The sequence below is a fragment of the Coturnix japonica genome, chromosome 14 (genome assembly GCF_054131305.1).
Source record: "Coturnix japonica strain WE chromosome 14, WE-NBRP24, whole genome shotgun sequence".
NCBI classification, from domain to species: Eukaryota; Metazoa; Chordata; class Aves; order Galliformes; family Phasianidae; genus Coturnix; species Coturnix japonica.
Window position 1 is genome coordinate 13,916,158 of NC_140676.1, and position 21,872 is coordinate 13,938,029.

General features: G+C 37.3%; 1 protein-coding gene across 7 annotated transcripts in view; it reads right to left on the bottom strand.

Moving 5' to 3' along the window:
* The window catches only part of TRPM1 (transient receptor potential cation channel subfamily M member 1), a 91,264-nt gene extending 69,842 nt beyond the window's left edge, over window positions 1–21,422 (bottom strand). For 5 of the 7 annotated variants that reach the window (XR_014934406.1, XM_085515729.1, XM_085515725.1 and 2 more), the window contains exon 1: window positions 4,367–4,750. Coding sequence is in view for 6 of the 7 variants with exons in the window: in XM_085515729.1 (XP_085371855.1) it covers window positions 4,367–4,489 (123 nt within the window). In the remaining variant the exon portion in view is untranslated. Of the gene's footprint in view, window positions 1–4,366; window positions 4,751–10,343; window positions 10,453–10,645; window positions 10,710–19,614; window positions 19,711–21,286 lie in introns of those variants that run through there. The other 2 variants (XM_085515726.1, XM_085515728.1) reach the window with 1 other exon arrangement.
* Window positions 21,423–21,872: the final 450 nt, after the last annotated feature.

Sequence of the window (21,872 nt, forward strand, 5' to 3'; positions counted from 1 at the left end):
GCAGTCTATTGACTTCTGGAGAAGTTGCTTACTGCAGAATCACATGCCTAGCCACACTGCGACTCATATCTGCAGAACACAGATTGAGCTCCTTATGAACAATTCCTGGCAACAAATTAGAGATTCCTAAAGGCTGTACCTTAAAGTCAAGTCTTGAGAAGAAGTTTACAGGACAGCAGGTTCCTAGCAGAACTGTATTTTAAACTGGATAAATCCCCAACAAAACTGATATTCCTCCTTTGTACTGTGTGTCACAGCAAAACAAAACCTTTATAATTCCTTTGGCCAATTGTCTATCCTGGTTAGAGGGTTAAAGGATTTACTTCCAACTCCTGCTGAGATCAGCTGGCACTGATCTCACTTCTCTAACATCCTCTATTACAGACTGTTTCTTGCAATGCACTCATCCAATTTGTTGTAGAAAATTAAGACATCAAATCGACTCTAAACTGATTCATTGTTGATTCAGCAACATGATTCAGTAAAAGAGCCAGCAGATTCCTCCTTCTAAAACAATGCAAACTACCTTCTCACCTCCACCAGTCATCTGACTCCCTGAATTGAAATAAGAACACAGCAGTTACCTCCTGAGCCAATGAGGCAGTGGCTAAAATGTTTGTGGAGGGAGGATTTCTTAGTCACAGCAGAAATTCTGGGGAAAAAAGAGGTCTGAAATACTGTGAAGGAACACTTATGAAAATGATTCCATTGTTACCACGTGATCTAATAACAACTGTAATATTAAACAGCTGCATATAACAATTTCAAGTAAAACCATGGACTAATCTTTTATAAAAAAAAAAATCAGAAGGCATAATAATGATAATTTGAAGGAAATTACAGGTTTTTTTGTCAAGAGTTCAGGAGCAGAAAGTAAATTCATCCTATATATATATATATTCCCCAATTGGAAGTGAAATATTAACATAAGCAAGAAAATAAAGCATGTAATGTAAGATTAACACACGCAACTAACTTCAAGGGATTTACATTAACTAATTTACAAAACATATGACAAATTATTTGTCTTAGTCTGAAGGTCTACGAAGCCTCCCACCTTTACAGTTCACAAAGGCTTTTCTAATGATTCACTGGGTAATACTGTGATACCTTTAAAACAGTAATGAAAGTAATATACTATTTTCTAAGCTGAGCTTTTAAACATACAAACTTAAATATATGAATATATAATGTTGTTAGACACAGTATTTAAAATTTTTTAAAAAAAAACAAACAATAGTTTTGTTCAGATATTATTTTTTTTCCTGGCATTGCATTTGATAGCCAGGAAGAGAATAACCGCACGAGCAATAAAGCAACTAAAAATATATTTGTGTCTCTATAAAAGCTTATATCTGAGCATCTGGAAATCTTGTACTAAGTAGATCCTAAAACAGATAGTTGAGGAGAATTTACAAGCTTAGAAAAATTACATGCCAACAGAAATAACAGGCAGCCATATTTCCATAAAATGTTTTTCTATTCAGAAAAACAGAAAATGAATCACCTTAGGTGCATTTTGTCAGCAGCTTTGATTACTGAAGTACAGAATAATGCCTTTAAATGCAGAGCAAGCATTGATAGGTATTCCTGTAAAACTGCTCAATAACACCATCTTCCTCTGGAGCAGTGCCATCAAAAACACGTGGGAAAGCTAAGCAGTGTAGTGATGGACATCCTAATTACTCTTGCTATTCAGCCCTACTGCAGTAAAAAATGGCATCAAAATCATGTACCAGGGCCACACTGTTACACACTCATCAGAAAAACATCCACTTTATATATATATATAAAACTATTTCCTGTCCGAGTTCTTTCTGATGGATCCAAAATGCACTAAATCCCTATAAAACACACACTTTCCAGACTGGTTTCACTCCTTCTTGTCAGCTATACCATCAACAAAACTTCACATTTACTGCAAAACATTCTCCCTGAGCACAAAAACACCCGAATTTCCTTCTACAACATGGCAATTCCCAGAGAAGATGGCTTCCACTTGCATGTATGCTGACAGTGCAAAACTAAACTCAGAGCCAAAGACATTACTTCTCAGAAGAACCACTCCCAGCCTGTTACATAAACCAAAAACCCATATTATCAAGTAGAAATAACATTTTTCTCACAGAAGCTGCTTGTTTTCCTTCTGCAAAAGAGCATGAAGGAAAATAGCGTCACAGAATCACAGAATGGTTTGGGTTGGAAGGGACCTTTAAGATCATCCACTTCTAACCCCCTGCTATAGGCAGGGACACCTCCCCCTAGCCCAGGTTGCTCACAGCCCTATCCAGCCTGGCCTTGAATGCTTCCAGGGAGGGGGCATCCACAACCTCTCTGGGCAATCTGTCCCAGTGCCTCACCACCCTCACTCAGTTCAGAATTTCTTCCTCATATCTCATCTAAAGAAACAACAAAAGAACTGTAACAAGTAAGACATTAAATGAATTTGCAGCTTTTGAAAAATGACTATTAAAAAAAAAAACACAGATCTATCCTCATTATGAAAAACAAAAACTGTTGTGTTCCTTCTGTCTTCCTCAGTCTAGACTTACCTATATAAGTAAAGGGACAAGATTAAGCAATTTTCTTGCTGGTTTTTCATTCTGACTATATTCCATTCAGGAAACAATACTCTATATTCTTTGCAGACAGACTTCTGAACATGAATAAAAAGCTGGCTGCACGTGGAGCAGTATGCATGCACTATGGACTGTGCACTGTGACAATGAATAAAGAATGCTTTGAAGAAGAGATCCCAATCTTTTGTTTTCTTTCTAATTGTTTCTTTGCATTACTCAATGAAGTTAACTGCCTAAGAGCTCCTGTTAATGTCTGAAGTTATCTGGTTGGCAAAGCAAGCAGCAAACAGTTGCTCCTGAGAATGGAAATGTCTTAGAGGACAGCCTGTTTTTTCACAGTCTTTACACAACCACTAGGTATGGGAAGAAGTAATGGTGCACGTAATGAGAAAAGTTACACAAAGCAACTCTTTAGCCAAGTATTAGCTGACATTGTAACCTGCCACTGTGCTTTTACGCCTATCAACAGAAAGAAAGAAAAAAAGAACCCATTGGAAATGCTTAGAGCCTCTTCTTTAAGTGTTCTTAGGGCCTGGGAACAAGGACGTTACAACTGAAATATTCTTTTTTTTTTTTTTTTTTTTTTTTCCTAGCACTCAGCATTTGTACATACGTATAATATGACCTACATTATGGACATTCAATGTAAATTGATGACAGTCTCTTCAGCAGACTGAAGAGATATGGTCCTAGTTATTTTATAAAGACTGTTACAGTGAATTTATCCCCACTTATTGCTTACTGTTCATCTTGTGATGCCCATGACCATCAATCTCTGCTGAAAAAGTCTCCACAGACCAGACATAGCCATTCTTGCAAAAACAGAATGGCCGATATTTCATACTGAATAGAACAATTTGTTTTTAACATTTTAACAGATAATTAGTTGCTTGTGTCAGTAATGATCCTCCCAGGATGCTGCTAGACATTTTCTTCCCTCAATTTTACTCCTTTAAACTTACTTTCACCCTTCAAATTATAATCTGTCACATTAACATTACGATGATCAGCAGAAATTAAAGGTAAGAAGTCTGGAGAGGTTAGAAAAGAAGATAAATCTATTTTTCATTATTTGAATTGAGTCAATTTGAGAAAGGTCGGTTGAGTTGCAATTTACATAACCCTGAGTTGAAGTTAAGTCTGCATTTGTTCCAAATTAATCCATCATTCCCTGACCAAAAGATATATTCAAAATCCCTTCACAGGTAAAATCTGAGTAGTTTGTTGGTTTACTTTGGTTACTAAAAAGCCTTAAAATTCTTTTACAACTAGTAGTCTTGTGACAAGAACAGAGTGAAGGTACATATTATGAAGCAATCATCCATTTTTCTCCCTCGTTGACTTTTTTACTCACACACTGCAAAGCACATGATCTAACAACAAACTGCATATCATAAAGTCTGTCTGCTGCAGATGTTCAGTGAATCACATCAAAACCCTTTCTACATCTTATCAGATTTCTCATTGATTGCATCTAAACTTAGCATGAGCAGCAAATATCAATAGTCATTAAAATATGATTTTGCCTACATATAGGAATAATTACGCTAGTCCTATTTGGTGATAGACAAGCATGCACTTGTGAAAGAGCTCCCCTAGTAAGGATAAGATCCATTGCCAGAACCAAAGCAATGAACATGATGAATACCTTTGGAATTTAAAAAAAGCACAGAAAGAAAGAGAATCCATCTCATATAAAGTGGTACCAAAAAAAACAAAGTGCAAACAAACAGCGTGTCTCCAGCTGCTTCCCTCACACTGTGCTATTTGGGTAATTGCAGGCTTACCTTTTGTGATCCAGATGCTGAGCCCTTAAATGAAGTGCGTTTGAAGGAGCTGCTCATCCTCCGTAAGGAACCTGTGAACTTTCCTCCTCTTCCCTTCATAGTCCCCTGGCCCTTACCCTCCATAAGGAACCTAGTACCCCACCACTAAAGAAAACTCTGATTTTAGTCATACAGTCTGAGCAGTCTTTTTCCTGAGACCAACAATCATTAAGTTACATCTTAAATAAAAAGAGTCACAGATGCATAAAACAAATTCAAAGCCAAGAAATGAGACTCCTGTTCTGACACACACTGTCACAAGTGTTACCAGCCACCTAGACAAGTAGAAAAACAAGGCAATGTACTGTTGTCCCCCTCCCTCTTCTCTCTACCGTCTCTATAATCAGGCTTAATGCACGCAGCTTCTGCAAGCTATGGTTTTTAATGGACAGAGATTTAATAAATGGTGATTGAAGGTAAATCTACTTTAGAAGCAGCAGCCCAAAAGGTTTTTATTTGTGCAAAGCACAGGGCAGTCAGATGGAAATTATTTTGGTATCAGTAGAAAGGCACATGAAAAGAGCAGATGGTCCTCAGCAGACTATAGGTTACAAGCTTGATGCGATGCTAAAGGATAACTGCTGATGGAGAGTGTGCCTATGGTAGATCTAAGATTTTAAAAGAAACGAACCTGTGAGATCACAAGTTAGATTTTAGTCAATTAGAGCATATGGATTGTAACAAACAACATGTGCCATGCATTATATTTACAGACTCCTATGAATACCTCCATTCATGTATTTAACACTATTATGCCCAAATAAGCAGAGTGAAAGCAAAAGGAGGCAGTTATTAAAGAATAAACAAGAAATGAGGATGAGACAAAGTGCTTTAAAAGACCAGTGGAATTATTATTACCAGGATTTATATAATTGCCTCCAAAATACTTGTTATATCACAGTAAGGAACCTGTGAGAGAGTTTGGTTTAAAGAACATGGACAAGAGCAGAGAATCAAGAGAGACATTTCAGAAATATAGACAGGGAATGCTAATCTGCCTGGTTTTACCTGTAAGGAAATATCAATAATACAAAGGATTTGTACAATCATGCTATTTATACACTTGGGGTTTTCAGCTGCAACCCCTTTGTACCATTGCAAAGACGGAGTAGGTGCCAGGCACACTGCTTCCAGCTGGTTAGAGGAGGCAAAGATAACTGTGTTCAAACCTAAAACAGAACAATATGGAACTGAAAGAGGTTGATGGACTGAGATGCATTTATTTTGACCTCCTGGTCAGTGCTGGCTGCCATAGTCAAGAGACTGAAACTGGACGTCCCAGGCTGGGAAAAACAAGCAGCTGGCTACAGTTTTGTTGGGAAATGAAGCGAAAGTTCTGTTCCCTACAGGAGAATCACTTCTAACACTAATTCACATGATTTGGTGATTGGATCTGTGGAACACAAAGTAGAGGGCACAGATACTAAACTATAATAAAAGAGGTCTTCCTTTTGAATAATTATTTAAACTCAAGGAAAACAAACAAACAAGGAAAATAAGCATTTTTTACACGATTTTTGTTAGCAGCTGGAACATGTCCCTGCTTTAAGACAAAGCTTGGCTTCACCTAACAAGACTTAAGTAGAAGCTGGCAAATGCAATATGAAATGCTAGTAAGGAGATTGAGATAAAAGAATATAAACAGAATCATCTTAAGGAGAGCAGTGATCAGACAAGCTACTTCATGAAATAGTGCCTTGTAAATTCCATGTACAATTGCTCTCCAAGGAGTTTCTCCATTATATCCGGTCAATCAGCAGCAAAACACTGTAATTACTGTACAGTCTTCTACACTGTTAACATTGAGAAATTCTATTTACACCAGAACCTATTTTATAAAATCCTGCATTTTTTCATCCACAGAAGTTTAATTTTGATTACTACATACTGGAGCATATTCTCAGGTTGTGGTAGCTGTCACAGCAGTGAGTCCTATCAGCTGTAATAGGTTTCATGAGCTGATAGTACATTCTCCTGATGTAGCACCTTATTTGCTAATTATAAATAAACATTCAGGTAATAACTCATGCTTGAAGTCTTAGTAGTGAGAACCCTTTTGTTTTTTAATGTAGTTTAAACAAATCCATTACAAAGGATACGAAGCTGTCAAGGAATAAAAAAATATTCAAAGCTCTTTTACAAAATTCCTCTTTCCCCCCCCCCCCCCCCGCACAACACATGCCCAGATGCAATGAATGGAGCTGAATCCTAGACACTATTTGTGCTGTTACCTCACAAACTGGCACCATATTCCAACATATTCCTGAACTGATATTGGGCTGCATTACTCAGGAGATGACAAATGGTATTTTGCTTAAAGACAAAAGTGAGCACATGCTGAATGAAGATTAAATGCTTCTTACTCAGCAACTGAATCCTGCTGCATGAGAATTCCACTCTCTCTAAGGTCCATAACTTCAGCTGGCTTAAATACAATGGCTATCCAGCAAACACTGGACACAGAAGAGAGATTCTGGGGGAGGGGGTGGTTATTTTTTCATTATTATTTTTCTTTAATAGAAATAGTCCTTAGACATTTTGCTTAGAAATAGTAAAAAGATCTGTCCTGGGATAGGCAACATTGTTATGCTCTAAAGTACAAGAATGTGATCCCATTGTTTAGCATGAGGACTGTACTCCTTTTTGTTTTTCTCACTTAAAAAACAAAATATGAAGTAGTTGGAGCAATTCATTTCAGTCCTCTAAGTGGTTATACCAGCTTGACTGTAAAAAGTTCCTCTTCAACTCCCATTGAAAATTCATCTTCAGAAAGCTGCCAGCTCTTATAAACAATCCTGCTATAACCAGGAGCAGGTAGCTACCTACAGATACCAAGAACAAAAGAAAACCAAAACTATTAGATAGGGAAAAGGAATTTAGAGCCAATTTTTGTAACCATTTTCTTTCATTATTCAGCTTTTCCTTATTTTGTCTTTATTTTCACGCATTCCATTTTAAGAAGACTCCAAATACTGGAAGTTAAAAACCCACAGGGCCACTTTTACTACAAGGAGACATCAATGGTGTCAAAATCACTTCTCAGCCTTTTACTAAACCAGTTGGTGTTCTTCTATTTTCTCTCAGAATGCAGAAATTCAGAATATGGTTCACTTCTCCAGGGTACAATGTGAATAACAAACTCATTGACTTTTTTGTCTTGTATCAGTGATTCTAGGACTTTTTTTCCAAAGTTCCCTGCACTCTCTTTTATTTTAAGGATCATGATGGATTTTCACAAGTCAGCAGCAGCAGGGGACCTTCCAAGAACCTGGTGAAGGCCCATCAACAGTCAATGAAACAGAAGCTGCTAAATAATACCCCCAGCTGAAAAATCAGGCTACTCAGTTTTGCTGATGTTCTTGTACCCGCTGTGCTTATTTAACAGTGTGGGGGTGTATCCCACTATACTAAAGGAATGGAAATATGCACCATGCTGGCATTTTCATCAGCTCTCATGATTTAGAAGCACAAGTTTAATTGATTTTCCCAAACAGCTTGTAGTTTTAGGACTGGTTTCACATTAGCAGTCCCTTTAAACAAACACTGTTACTGAAGGTTCCTGTCTCTCCTTGGAGTTTTCCACTTCATCAGTTGAGCTGATTTAATGGTTTGCATGGTCTAAATCAGATCTATGTAATGATCTGGTTTAAATTAGCACTGGAGAAGGAAAGAGTGCTAATCTCTTGCAACAGGATGTGCCTGGCAATGGATGAGAATCTGGCACAGCAGGGAAGTGAAAGGCCCTTAAAACTTAATACTGGTTCTGTATCCAAACAACCTGTGACATGAAAGCACACGTCTGCTGATCACCTTCAGTATTTTGGAAAAAAAAACAACCAAATCAACTGACAAATAGATTATGAAAAATCAAAACCATGCATACCCACAAAAGAGCAACTAAAGTGCAAAAAATCTCACAGTTTGCAAGATACTTCACTTTCAAAGTCTATGACCAAAGTATCTGGACAAGTGTCCCAACAAGCAAATCAATTTTCTACTTCATCAGGAGTTTTCCTGCATAAGGACATGTATCCTAGGTAGTCTGACATCACTGTGATGCTGCAAACTACCTGTTACTAAAGACTTTCACAAACCCATCTGTTTTTCAGTTACCAGCAGGATAAACCTGCTACTCTCCTGGTCTGAAAATAAATGGAAATATCATAATTACTCTCCAAGAACATTTGATCCTATCAATGCCATTTATACACTTCCTACGAGTAGGCTGGCTTCAGAGCCAGTTCAGTTATTTTGCTTATTTTTAACTTGCAAAAATCCAGACTATTCCAGTTGTGTTTGTTTTTTTTTTCTTCCTCATTACAGTATGTATAAAAAGCTGCGCGGAAACTTCTTACAGTTTCTCCATAGTAGAAGATGGATGACCCACTTGAAATGAGATGGAGCAAAAAGTGAAGAACATTCTATCATCAAGTTAAAGGAAAGAAGCAAGAAATTCATCTGATTCACTTGATTTCCACATCAGACAATTTGTCACAGTAAATTCACTTCTGAAAGATGAACAGGAAAACAAAGCTAGGTACTAACACACCTTATTCTGGAGCCTCGCACACTTCAAACAGTAACAATCTTTTTAACATCTGAAAGACTATTACTGTTCAGTTACACAGACTTCTCAGTTGGTTGAATAACAGCACTGACCTACTTATTTCCTCAGACTGAAACATTTCTCAGCTATCTCCATCCCCAACATCTACATATTGTGATTCACTGACTGCAAATCACACAGATCAAAGAAATAGCGCATTATTTGTATGTACCAAAAACAGAAAGCTGTGAACTAAGTGCTAGGTCTCATTATTAGCCAAAAGAAGCAAAATACCCCACTGCAAATGCACAGCCCATCATACAATCAACTGCTTTTAGAAAAAACACGCTTCTCCAATTTTAATTTTTTTAGTTTTCCACCCCACGTTTACTAAAAATGAAATAATTAGGCTTTGCATTTTTCTTTTTTTGTTCTTTTGAATGCTTCTGCAATTGTGTTACAAGTACTTTCAAATATCTAATAAAGAACAAGGGAAGAAAGGGAGGGATACAGAGAAACAGAGAATCTAATGACTATAAATACAGCGCCGTCCAACAGAAATGCAGAACAGTCAGCGGTAATGCTCCAAAGCAGGATACAATAACTTAATATCAACCTAGACAGAAAGATATTGAGGATGATGAGAGACACTAGGAGATGAAAAAAAAACACCCACCTTGAATAACTGGTTGTTATCACACATCTTTACTACTACAACTATTGTCATTCAGTTCCAATATCCCTTTTTTTCCTTTCTTTTTGATGACATTAGATTCAGAATTAAAACCTGCTTTTCCACATTATAGGCAGGCCTATTATTTCTCATCTTAATGGTAACCTGAACAAGACCTATATAAGGAGTATGTTTGCAGAGCTCAGGGGTGAAAGGCAACTAGCAACCAAACCAACCCAACAAAAAAATTCCAAAGTTATACACCCCTAAACACATGAGACAAAGTACAGAAGTTCTGAATTTTCATATTTTCAAGATACTTCAGCAATTCATGAAACAATGACATTTTCCTTGGATACGTGATGGTTTTCTAGTCAAAGTGCACTTATTTGCAAATAAAGATTCATAATTTTGCAATAAAGAGCTAAGCATCTTTCTTAGCTCTGAACAAGTACAACTGAAATAAGTTGCATGTAGAAATTTTTACATCAAGTTATATATGATTTTAATAGAACTTCCTGTGCACAACAAAACCCACAGTGTGTGCACCATGTCTTGAGTTTCCTTCAAGAGTTCACACAGCCCAGTTTTATACTAATGTTCCTAACTGTTTTATCTCATTTGCAGGTCTTAGCCATTACATGTTTCAACTGCTCTTGAATCTTTGATTTCTATCCCTAAAATAAAGCACAGAATACGGTTCAACAGCAGTCACCTACCATGAGAATAAATACACTGAAGGTTGCCAGGGACTGGTATCTGCTGGGTGAAGAAAAGCTGATGTCTTTTTCTGTAAACTACATATCTTCAAAACAATGTTGTTGTAACCTAGGCAAATAAATAAATAAATAGGAATTTAAATATCACAACTTACACAACAAAATTCAGACAACATATAACTGATATGTGACATCTCATTTCTGTTTTCAAAAAGTTGAAAGCCAGACAGGGGTTCCATCCCTACTGCATTGTGTTCAATTTCCAATCCAAATGACAGAGATGGTGGCACATATATAATCACCTTGGGAGTGCTCCGAGGAATCACTTGACACATCCTGGCAGTCTGTAATGGCTAGGTCTTCCAGCTAGGAAAAGGAAAATGCATTTGTTGATTCTTGTTTTTCTTAAACACATATGGCAATGCAGATAATTAAAAAAAGATTTTGTATGCAAATTAAGCTACAGCTGCGAAGAGAATTTAGTGACACTAAAACAGAATAAGCAAAGCTCTACAGGGAAAAAAAAGTCGAAGACAGCAGTGGTTCAGTTTTAGAGCTGAGTTCAGATACCAGGTTACTAGGGATTAACTGTAAACGTACTGCAAAGTTCTCAAATAATTTTGTGGGCAGAAGATGGGGAAAAAAAAAAATCTGAAATTCTTTTTCCATGTTTATTTATTTCCTTGACATGTGTATGAAAAGTTACAGAACAGTACCAAGAGAGTGAAAACAATCTCTGTCTACACAAAGCATCTACACGGTGCTTGGTTCTACTGGCTTGTGCATCTAGCCACTGAACTAGTACCAAGGTTTCTAAAAGTGAGTACTTTGTCACTAGCTGCTCTTCAAAGTTTAAAACGTGACAACAGATATCCAGTTCAGATAAGGAAATAGTACTAAATAATCCCTCTCACAGAAACACATCTGTGGCTTACTAGGATGTCGTCACTTTATCCCTTTCCTCAAAACTTTTCTCAAGATACCAGTGCTGATTTTTGGAAGTTTATTTAAACACAGGTATTGTTAAAAATTTCCCTTTGGGCTTCCATTATAAAAGTTATATGCTAAATAAACAGAGACAGCAGTCAGTTTCAGATCTCAGTCTTAAAATCAAAGGGAGTTTTTATACAGATTTCAATGAGCATTGCATTTCATGACAGTAACCTTAAGATTTTTCTTTTGCATTTTAACTGAGCAAAAAATTGTCATCATTTAATTATCCAGTATGTCACAGTAAGCACAGTTTCAAACAAAGCTAGTTAGATATATTCAGTGTTACATTGTCTACCAGCAACCAATATAAAGATTGAAAGAATCCCTCTTACTCACTTCATAACAGGGGACTTAAAAGACAGTGAAGGAGAGAAATGGAGAAGTAAACCATAAAACAGAAGAATTTAAATATAAGTAAGTTTTGAAGTTGTATCTCTAGATATTGATCCACAAAACTCCACTGATTTCAGGATTGAATGAATAAGCCCATAAGCCTGGAAGCAAGAAGTTTACTTCAACTCCCCATCTCAAGACAACACCTACAACAGGTAACATAAGTCCACTCCTTGCCCTGGGAAACAAGACTGGACTGAGCAGCAGGAGAGATGGAAATCTACTCATTCGCAACATGCTAAACAATGAAACAAAGCCATCTACTGCACTCCTACATTGGCTTCTGAGGTTGAGAAAGAAACTTGGACGGTAATTTCATTGTTCCCAGTTCCACATCAGGAAAGTACTGCCTTCCACTAGATGCCAGTCTATCAGTTCCATTGCAAAATGCCAAATAAATATTTAGAAGTACCTCATCCATTTGGTATATTCAACGATGAGTAATTCTTAACTCCATCTGACTGACTCACAACTTCTGTCTCACCAGGAACACTTTTTTTTTTTAAAGCATCATAAGCTCCACCTGGTGGATATTCTGTAGAATACATTTTCTCGAAGGTGAAGAACAGTATTTTTTAATACTATTTTGTTTTTCCTCCTTTAGAAAGTGTAAGAGTTAGAAAGTCTAATATTTAATTCCTTTGACATGATATTAGCTTGATAGAAAGGTCACAGATCTGCTGAAATGTCCATCTTAGTTTGAAAAATGAACAAAAAAAAACACACAAAAAAACAAAACCAAACACTGTAAGAAAAGGAATTTATTTGGCTCATGACTTTTCCTAAACCATAATGCATTGGTATCGCATGCAATCATGTTGGCACTGATTGTGAAAACTGCTTTTCAAATACGAAAATTAAATATACACATAACAAAAATTTGGTCTAAATAATGGCAAATGTTATTAGAGAAGGCCTAGAGGGACAAGCAATATATTTTGATATAAAAAGAACAAGAATATGAAATACAGATCAGGTGCAAGTCAGAATTAAACATATAACACAGATGGAAATACCTGATTCTGTTTCTCTCTTCCTGGCCATGACTGCTTTTGTATGGGATCAACATGCAAGTTTCTTCATTGGAATAAAAGAAGTAAACATTTAAACCTACGTAAAGAGTCTTAATTCCCTGATATTTGTAAAATCACTCTGAGCCCATGGACAGATGGAAGTATGTTTTTTGTTTGCAAAATACTTGAGCAGACAGTCTGTACATTTTCATAAGAACATTCTCAACTGGACTGATGAGTCCACGAGTTCTTCATATTAATGAATTTTAGAATGTTGATAAATTTGATAAGTACTTTGCCAACAGCAGCGAAACTGGCTAAAAAGAAAAAAAATGTTGTTGGCTGGGAACATCACTTCCCCAGCTATTAACAGACTGCTCACTTATGAGAGTCTGTAGTAGTCTACACAAATCAAACATTCTATTTCAGAGTTCATATATCAACAGAGCTAAGAACAAAGGAAGATGAATATAAACATAGTAGGATTGATCACACCCCTGCATTCATTCTCTATCACTGAAAGGCCTCCTTACCACTAGATTCACCTGTCACAGACGATAGTTAGGTAGCAGAGCTCCACAATCCCTCACACATCACTGAGGAATGAATCAGCATCTCCTAGGTGGTCTCATCTGACAGAGCTTAGCACCTCTTGCTGTATTGTTGATCCTCATTTATTCTCATTGCTTAGCTCACTGAGGCCTGTGACAGTACACCAAGTTTTAGCTTCCCACTGGACATACTCTGATTGCAGTTCTTTGCTTTCTGTTGAAATAAATTTGTTAGAAAAAGAAATGTGCCTGAAAGTAGTGGAATCAAATTAAGGGAGACATTAGGAAGACAATTAGAAGAAAAATCCATTACTCTCATCTGTCTACCGAACACTAGATAATAAACGTGATTGTGCTTTTTACTGACAATCTCTATAGAAGAACAGAACAAAACCCTTGAGCTTCTGTCTTGACTTCCTGAAAGCAGACAATATCATACACTCCTACAGGCACCTTACCCCTCTTACCTGCTCATTACAAAATTAGATCCCACTCATGCTCAAAGGTGAGAGGTGCCATTGATCACTGGAAACAAAAAGCTTCTAGTCAGCTACAGATCACTATCAGCAAGGCCTAAACATAACAGCCACCAGCCTGCCATGCTGTCTTATGCTAAGAAGCAAATGGAAGCTAGCTGCAGTAAAAACACAACCCAGCCCTCTGTCCAGCAGCAAATTCCCACCTTTCCAATTCCTTCACTTTCACATTATCTGTTTCCACTAGGAACATTTATCACAGTAACATGACCAAATCACATTATAGAAATATCCAGAAATCTGACAGACAATGGTGGAATTCCTTTGCTACTTCCCACCTTTTAATTTTACATTGAGAAAGGGATAACTTAACGAGGTAGAAGCTTCTATCTTTCCCTTTATATTACCTTTAATGGTCAAACTCCTTACATTTTCATGGCTGGGACTCTTTCTCCTTCTCCTGACTACAGAGTCTCAGAGAAGCAGATTAAGAAGGGGAAAAAAAAAACCTTCAAACCACCCAGGCAGGAGTCAAATGAGCAAACCTAGACAATCAAACACTAGTAAAATCCCACCTGACCTTGCAGTAATAGGATCACATCAAGATTAGTCTATGTCATAGATTAAGCCCTCAGATGTAAACTAATCTTTCTCCAGTCAGCTAAGACCGCACGTTTACTCACTAAGCTGGAAAAAACTCCCATGTGCAAAACTTGTATCTGTTGAACAGACCACATAGATTGTGACTACACCAATGACTGGCACATTTACTGCTGCACCACTGAATTGACCTGAAAGGGGCTTCATAAAGTAAGAGCTCTATACGCAGGTTTTTAAACTACACTGTGTACATTCAGGAAAAAAATAAAAAATAAAGCATATATAAAAGACAGCAGAACTCTGTTACAACTAAAGACTCATACACACTATGAGTTCACTTTCTGTCTGAGCAAAGCAGCGCAGACAGCTTCCAGAAGAAAGAGATTCTGCACATCATCACAAAGACGCCTTGTCGGCAGTGGGACATCCTCCCTTTGGCTGGCAGAGAAATGCTGTGTTCAGACTGCAAGCAACTGGAAGCTCTGAACTGGGGCAGCTGTGAGAAGGAACAGCATACTCACTGTGCTTCTCTGCACATGAATAATCATCTGGTGACTCTGCTTAATTGCAAATGTAACTAGTCCACTGCTCTCCTGCTGGCTGTCTCTTTGCACCACAGTCACCAGAGCACCACACTTCAAAATGGGTGTTTGCTCCCTGCTCAGTGTCATCAAACTACTTCTTTCCCAGTCAGTGGCTTCTGAACATCTGCATCTGGGGAATCAAGTGTCTGCATGTCTCTAAGAGCTGCCCATTCTACCATCTCAGTTAAGTCACTACCTTCTCCCCTTCGTCTCTAATTAATTGAAATGTATTATAGGATTTCTATTTGAAATTTTAATCAAAACATCAGCATATGACTGATAAGAAGAAAAGGGAAAATTAAGACAGAAATAATATATATAATTGTTTCCTCACATGCCTGTGGTTTGTTACTAATAAAAATATAGCCCAGTCTCTGCAGATAATAAGTCTAACAGATAAACCTGTGGCAACACTAACCAAGATGCTGTGTTGACATCAGAGATACTGTTCTACTGAAAACATATTGCAAGAGGCACCAAAAGGAGACTGCACAAACCTCTACACGGTCACCACTGCAAAAGTGCCAGAAGAGGTCCCTGCATGGGAGAGTAACTGATCCTCCTTGGGCCACCATCACACCACCGCTGCCTCTTTAACTTACAAAGCTGGTCCACTCAATTGTTAAAGAGCACTTGGTCAAGAAGAGATAAAGCATGAAAGTGAAAATACAATCAACTTGTGTTTGCACACATATATACACACATATCTAGTGAATAAGTTCCTACTTGCTGATCTACTCAAAACACCTTTCCTCGCCAGTGAGAAATCTCACATGCAACAGGACAATAGAAGTGCACTGAAACAAAGTCTTCAATATTCTACAATTAGACAGGGTGTCTAGAGCAAATTTGTAAGTAAAGAAGTCTAATACTAATTGACAGAAAATGAAGGAAGTATCAGAAGAAACTTTAGTTCACCAAGACGTACCGTGTTTTGTGTTATGCTGCAGAACACGTTACTTCTTTCTTTTTCCCTTAGCAACTACTGGCAGCTGTGTTGGCCCAATCCTACATAACAAGTGTGGAATTCCCCAGGACAGATTTACCAGAGCTCGCAAACAAAAGCACTTCATGATTTAGGACTTAGAGAAGAGTTAAGCATAGACTGGCATTATGCCAGTCCTCAGCAGTAGGCTGAATTCCACCTTTAATGAAGTTGGCATGAACCAGGCTTTTCCAGAACCCAGAGGTTTGGGCCTATTGTCAGATTACAAACTGTTGTTATAGTGATTCATTGCAGCTAAGTAATTCCCAGCATACGTGCATTTTAACAGGAGAATTAAAACTGACAAAAGGGCAAAATAATGCAATTATGACATGGTTGTCAATTGTAACAACCATATTTTAACTGATCCAGTCTAAGGATTCCATTTGGCTCTTTGATTGCACTTAAATAGAATAACTCTTGTTCTGTGTTTGAACAGTACATTGTTCAACAGGATCCATGTCTTAGCCTGCTGGGATCGTGACAACAATTATTACACATTGGTAACACCATAAAACAAAATTGTTGTGTTTTTGTTGTTGCTATTGTTGTTTTTTAAATGAAATAAACTTGGAATTTAAGTGGACGTTACTATCTGACTTCCCACAAGATTAAAAGGAGAAAACATATTTAAGGCAGTAACCATTCTTTTGACTCCGTAAACAAGAATCAGGTTCCCTAATGAAACCCAGGGAACTCAACACCATAGGCATATTTTATCAGGATAAACCTAGTTATAACTGCAAATGAAAAAACCCCAAACTGAAACACGCTGAAATGGAAACATTACCCATTAGTATTTTTGCAGTTATAAATTGGCCTTAGACTGATGGAAGAGGTTTTAACTGTGATGGAAGCCTGACAACCAAACTGAACTGGAAACAAGACTGAAAGCAACCATTTGTAGCTTCGAACATATGCACCTGTAATGACTCCTGATGACTGCACTCCTGACTGAATCCATTTGCAGACATGTATCCTGAAGATGACCTTTGCTTAATCCTCATTGCATCCTAAATGTCCATGTAAAATGGATTGTTGCATGAACTATGTTTGCCTACATCTTGCTTTCGAGCTTTTGATTTTCAGATGTGGCTGTCAGAGGAAAGGGTGAATGCACATGACAATGTTCTTCAAATTGGTGTTATTATCAGAAAACTGTATACCAAGTAAGAAATAAATAAGAAGCTACAAGTAGAAGGAAGATTTGAAGATTCCCCATTCAGCTCACCTGAAATTGATAGCTAGTGCTATAGAGAGAACGTCTGAGCTGTATTAGTTAGAATGCATGTGGTTGCATTAAATCCCAGCAAGAGTCCTCACAACTGAAGCAGTTGCAACCACATCACTTCCTGACTGCTGCTCATTGAGTTATGCAAAGCTTCCAACTTCTCACACCTCTGGAGCAGCAATGAGGTCCTGACTGTTTCTCATCCTTGAGGCACTCAAAGACTGGCTAGCAGCTAAGCCAGCTGCCAAGCTCCAGATTAGCAGCAACATAACCAACACAGATACAAGGGAAGCAACTGTGGATATACGAGGTTTTCTGCTACATGTTCATCTTAGATTGTGACAATCTATTCCCCCAACCTATTCAACTAAAACATTCAAGATAATTCTCCTGATGTAATTAGGTTTGACTTTTCTTTTTGTTTATTTAGCAAAGGAAGTCCCTCACAATTTCTTTTAAGTGGCCAGAATAGGGAAAGTTTGCATTTTTAACAAAAGCTTTTTTTGTGATGAATCATTTTAAGCAGCTGAGTGACATTTAAATCCCTATTTACTGTGAGATACTGGAACAATAAAAAAAAAATGTTAGATGAAACTTTTAAAAAACAAAGAGTTCGAAAGCTTTAGATGTGAACTGTATTACCTTAAGCAAATTTTCATGACCCTCAAATCATTTGCTCTGTTGAGACACTTCCAAGAGCAAACTGACCCCCAAACCTCATAAAGAACACATGGGAGAATTTCAGAGTTCTCTGTTTCTAAATTATTTGACTATAGAATCTCAGTATGGCTGATAAAGTGAGATGAAACAAAGTATTGTAAAACATATCCTTTGGTTCAGGTCAAGGAAGACTGAAGAGATCAATGAAACAGCTCAACAGAACAAGTACCAGGTTGATGCAGTTAATTCATTCCAAATGTTGCAGAATATAGCAAAAACATATCAGAAGATACATGTATCCCCTGTACTGCTTCCTCAAACATATTTTGAATTCATTTTCATTATTCATTTTAAAACCCTGAAAAAGAGTACCTCTCTTCTTTTAAAGAGACAGAGAATGCCTTTATTTAGTTAACACATTTCAGGTAAATAACATGTTATTGAATTAAAAGTATAACTTTTAAATTAAACTGCTTAAAATGAATTCAAGTTTCTGAAGATATACTGAAAAGTTGTGCATAGCATTCTATTACTTAGATAAAAACCAGGTAGTTCCCAGCTCACTTAAAGAACGAGCATTTTTAGCATCCCACTTCACAAAACACCTTTGAGTCAAGCAAACAGCCACTGAGACATGGTGGAACAGAGTACCACATTTTTTTTTTCCTCAGTTGCTTACAGCCTGTTCATTTTGCCTTACTGTTTTCCTTAAAATAGATAAGTAAGAAGCACCTACCTTGCTGGACTTGGAGAAAGTACCATTATTTGGGGATGCTTGTTAGCTATGTCAAGATAACACTTAATTTAAAAGCAAAGTCCTCTCCATAGCCCTTAGAATGCAGAGGTTCTTTTAGCTCTGCTAGAGGATGTTCAAACGACTACTCAGGGTATTAGAAAAGGCTAATTCCTAATTCCTTCTACTAAGCCTTCTTGCTGCTATGGACTACTACAGGCTTTATTCCTATTAGAGACTTACTGGTTGCCTAAGGTGACGGTGCTATGTCACAGGTAAGTAAGAAAGTGATATGGCAAAGGGTTTCTAAAACTCTAGCTTTGAGTAAAAAGTTTAAATGATTGTATATGCAGCCTTTTAAGCCTAAAATAACAGATAGCTGTGCTTTACTTTTCTAGCACTGGCTAACGTGCAGTAACGTCATGCTCTCTTTGCACTCACATGTCACAGTTTGTCATTCAAAGAATCAATGGCAGCAGATTAGAGAAGGCTGATACTAACTCTCATATGGCAGCAATTATAAAAAGAGAAGGTCAAGCCATGTCAAAAAAAGAGCATACTCATGCTTGTTTTTAGATTTTGGGGGTAGGCCAGTAAATCTTTCCTAATCACTTAACTTAGAACCAGGCTGATTACTAAACGGCAGCATGAATACTAAGAGGGGTCAACATCTGTAACTTCCATCTGCTTCAGGAACCAGAACAATGGTATCAGTTGGATGTATTTTGGTTTGTGTTTCTTGCTAGATGGAAAAGAAACAAATATATAGCAACATAAATGTAATCACAATAAACTCTGGTTAAACAGCTAAAAATGTCATTATTCAGCAAGGCATTTCCCAAGCCTTGAGCATTTGAGCACAGATGTGGAATTTAATGATACTTCTGCAACAAAGTCATTTGAGTTTCTGCAAGGGTTATGAGCTATTTTAAATATATTTTGACACATATTTAAATGGGTTTACTTATATGTTTGCTATGCTGAAATACGTTATTTAAACAAACTATCTTGAGACATTTGGTATCAGATAAGGTTAACTAATATGGGCTCACCTGAGCTTTGCCTTTTCCTTTTGGGAGTTGCAGTTGTCTGTCTGTCTGCCTATTCCCTTTGGCCTGTGCTTAGCATCTCTCAAAACAGTTTCTCACCTGTTTGAACAACAAATCACTTTCTCAAAGTCATAAAACTACAACGTGACATGAGTTCCCCAGGAATCTAGTTCTGGAGAGCAGGTACATATAAAGTTTTTCATTCCATGTCAAACTTCACTATAACTTCAAACACCCACAAAACAATTTCTTGAACTGATTGTATACAGTGCTTCACATTTCTGCACCTAACAACCTGTTTGGGTATCATAATGCTGCCAGTTGGTCCAAGCCTTCACAGTTCTCCAATTTCTACCCCTCATCTCTTTGTAATAGACTGATAGGTTTCTAATTCCACTTCCTGGTTTACGGTTCTAACAGATGGTTATTTATATGTAATGAGATCTTAGTCCCTCTCTGGTGCTTTTGTAATATTTGATTACAAATGGAAATCATAATTAAAATATTGCAGCTAGACATAATTGCATCACAGACTGCAGGCAAATAAACACTTCTCTTTAACTGGAGAAATCTGGTGTTACTACATCTTCCATAAAATTAAAAGATCATGAGACATCCCTACAGTAAATCCTATAATGTGCAATTAACTACCTTCAGTTAGTCCACAGCACTAAACTCTTAGAAGTTATGACTACTAGACTGTGCAGCAATTCTATGTATTGAGGTTAATCTTCACACATTTTCTTGATATCTGTATTCCCTACGGTTTCATTAAAGAATATACTTCAGTTGTGGATAATCTTGGAATCACAATGAAATTTTCTAGGAGTTTCTTTCCAGTTATTCCAGGAATTTGTGCAACCATGGCAGAACAGAGAGCAAGGAAAGCAAATATTTTCTCATCTTAGTCACTGTTTCCATGGCTTCTCAATTTGGCCTGTCTGGTTTTAGAACACTGAAGCACTCTCAGATATAGAGACAGCTGTGTCACAACAACAGCAAAAGCCCTTTTCAGTGGGAAGTACCACCATTCCCATGAAACACACTTCCCTTCTTTGTTTCTTTTCCCCTAAAAAGATGTCTCACAATGACTTTGTTAAAAACATGAACTTTCTTAAATGTATCGAGCACCTTAGCCAGAAAATCACATTCTTAACTGTAGGTATGTGACTACTTAAAGAAAGTAATCTGTGTAACACAGAGTGCCTAATAAGAACCTGCATTATAAGTAATATTTTTTCTATCTTTCTGTGAAAAAGAGATGAATTTAAGGGGCAGAAGAACTTTAATAAGGGTGATAAGACAGTTGAAGGAAGTCCTCAAAGTCCAGCAGGTGTGCCTTAGTCATCAGCCACTGAGTTGTTGCCTGGAATGCGTGAATAACACATGTTCTAGAAGTCTGAAATTATCCTTCATAGTCTGCTACTTCAAAAGCAACCCTTTTGTTTCTCTATCTGGGAAACCATGTAGAGTTTTATGTATAATTCATTAACTTAATTTATCTCAGTCTGATAAATACAATCTTCAAAGTCTCATTTCCTGTACACCAGCACATGCCAAAGTAAAAGCCAACATTATATAGATTTGTGTGTCCTTGTAAATTTAATTGGTTTGGGTTGTTCTCCGTGTCCTAAAACAACTAGAAAAGCTGTGATTAATTTAACTCCAAACAAACCATTAGTCTTTACACTTCAGCCTTCCGGGGATGGATGTTCCTGTCTCTTTTCTCACTGTCCCCGTGACACATGGAGTGCTTCAGTTTTCGACATGTTTCTTCCTTCTGAGTCGGGTCAAGCTTCACTGTATCGTTCACATCATCAGGGTCCAGCAGGTGGAGCCAGCCAGACACTTGTTTGGCCTAGATGTAAGGGAAAGAGGATTAGGTGGAGTAGTTAGACTGTATCACTATTTACTTAACAGTACTAAGAAACTAGCTGATAATAGATTATCTCATGCAAATCAAATATTCCACCACCGCTTGTTTTCGACAGAGCAAAATACAAAGTATCTTCTCTACTCTCCTACTTCAGATTGCATTTCAGTATTTAGTTTAACTCTTCTTCACAGAAGCACAGAGGACAGAAGCATACATGGAAAATGGAAGAAGGCTCTCTACTTAAAGCGTTTTTTATTTTCCTGACTAAAGTCAGTTTAGCAGGGTTATCAGTTCCCTGCTTGAGATGTCAAACTGAAAAGCCATGGATCTATCTTCAGCTAAAAGCAACTGCATTTCATTTAGATCAATCTGACAGCCACTTAAA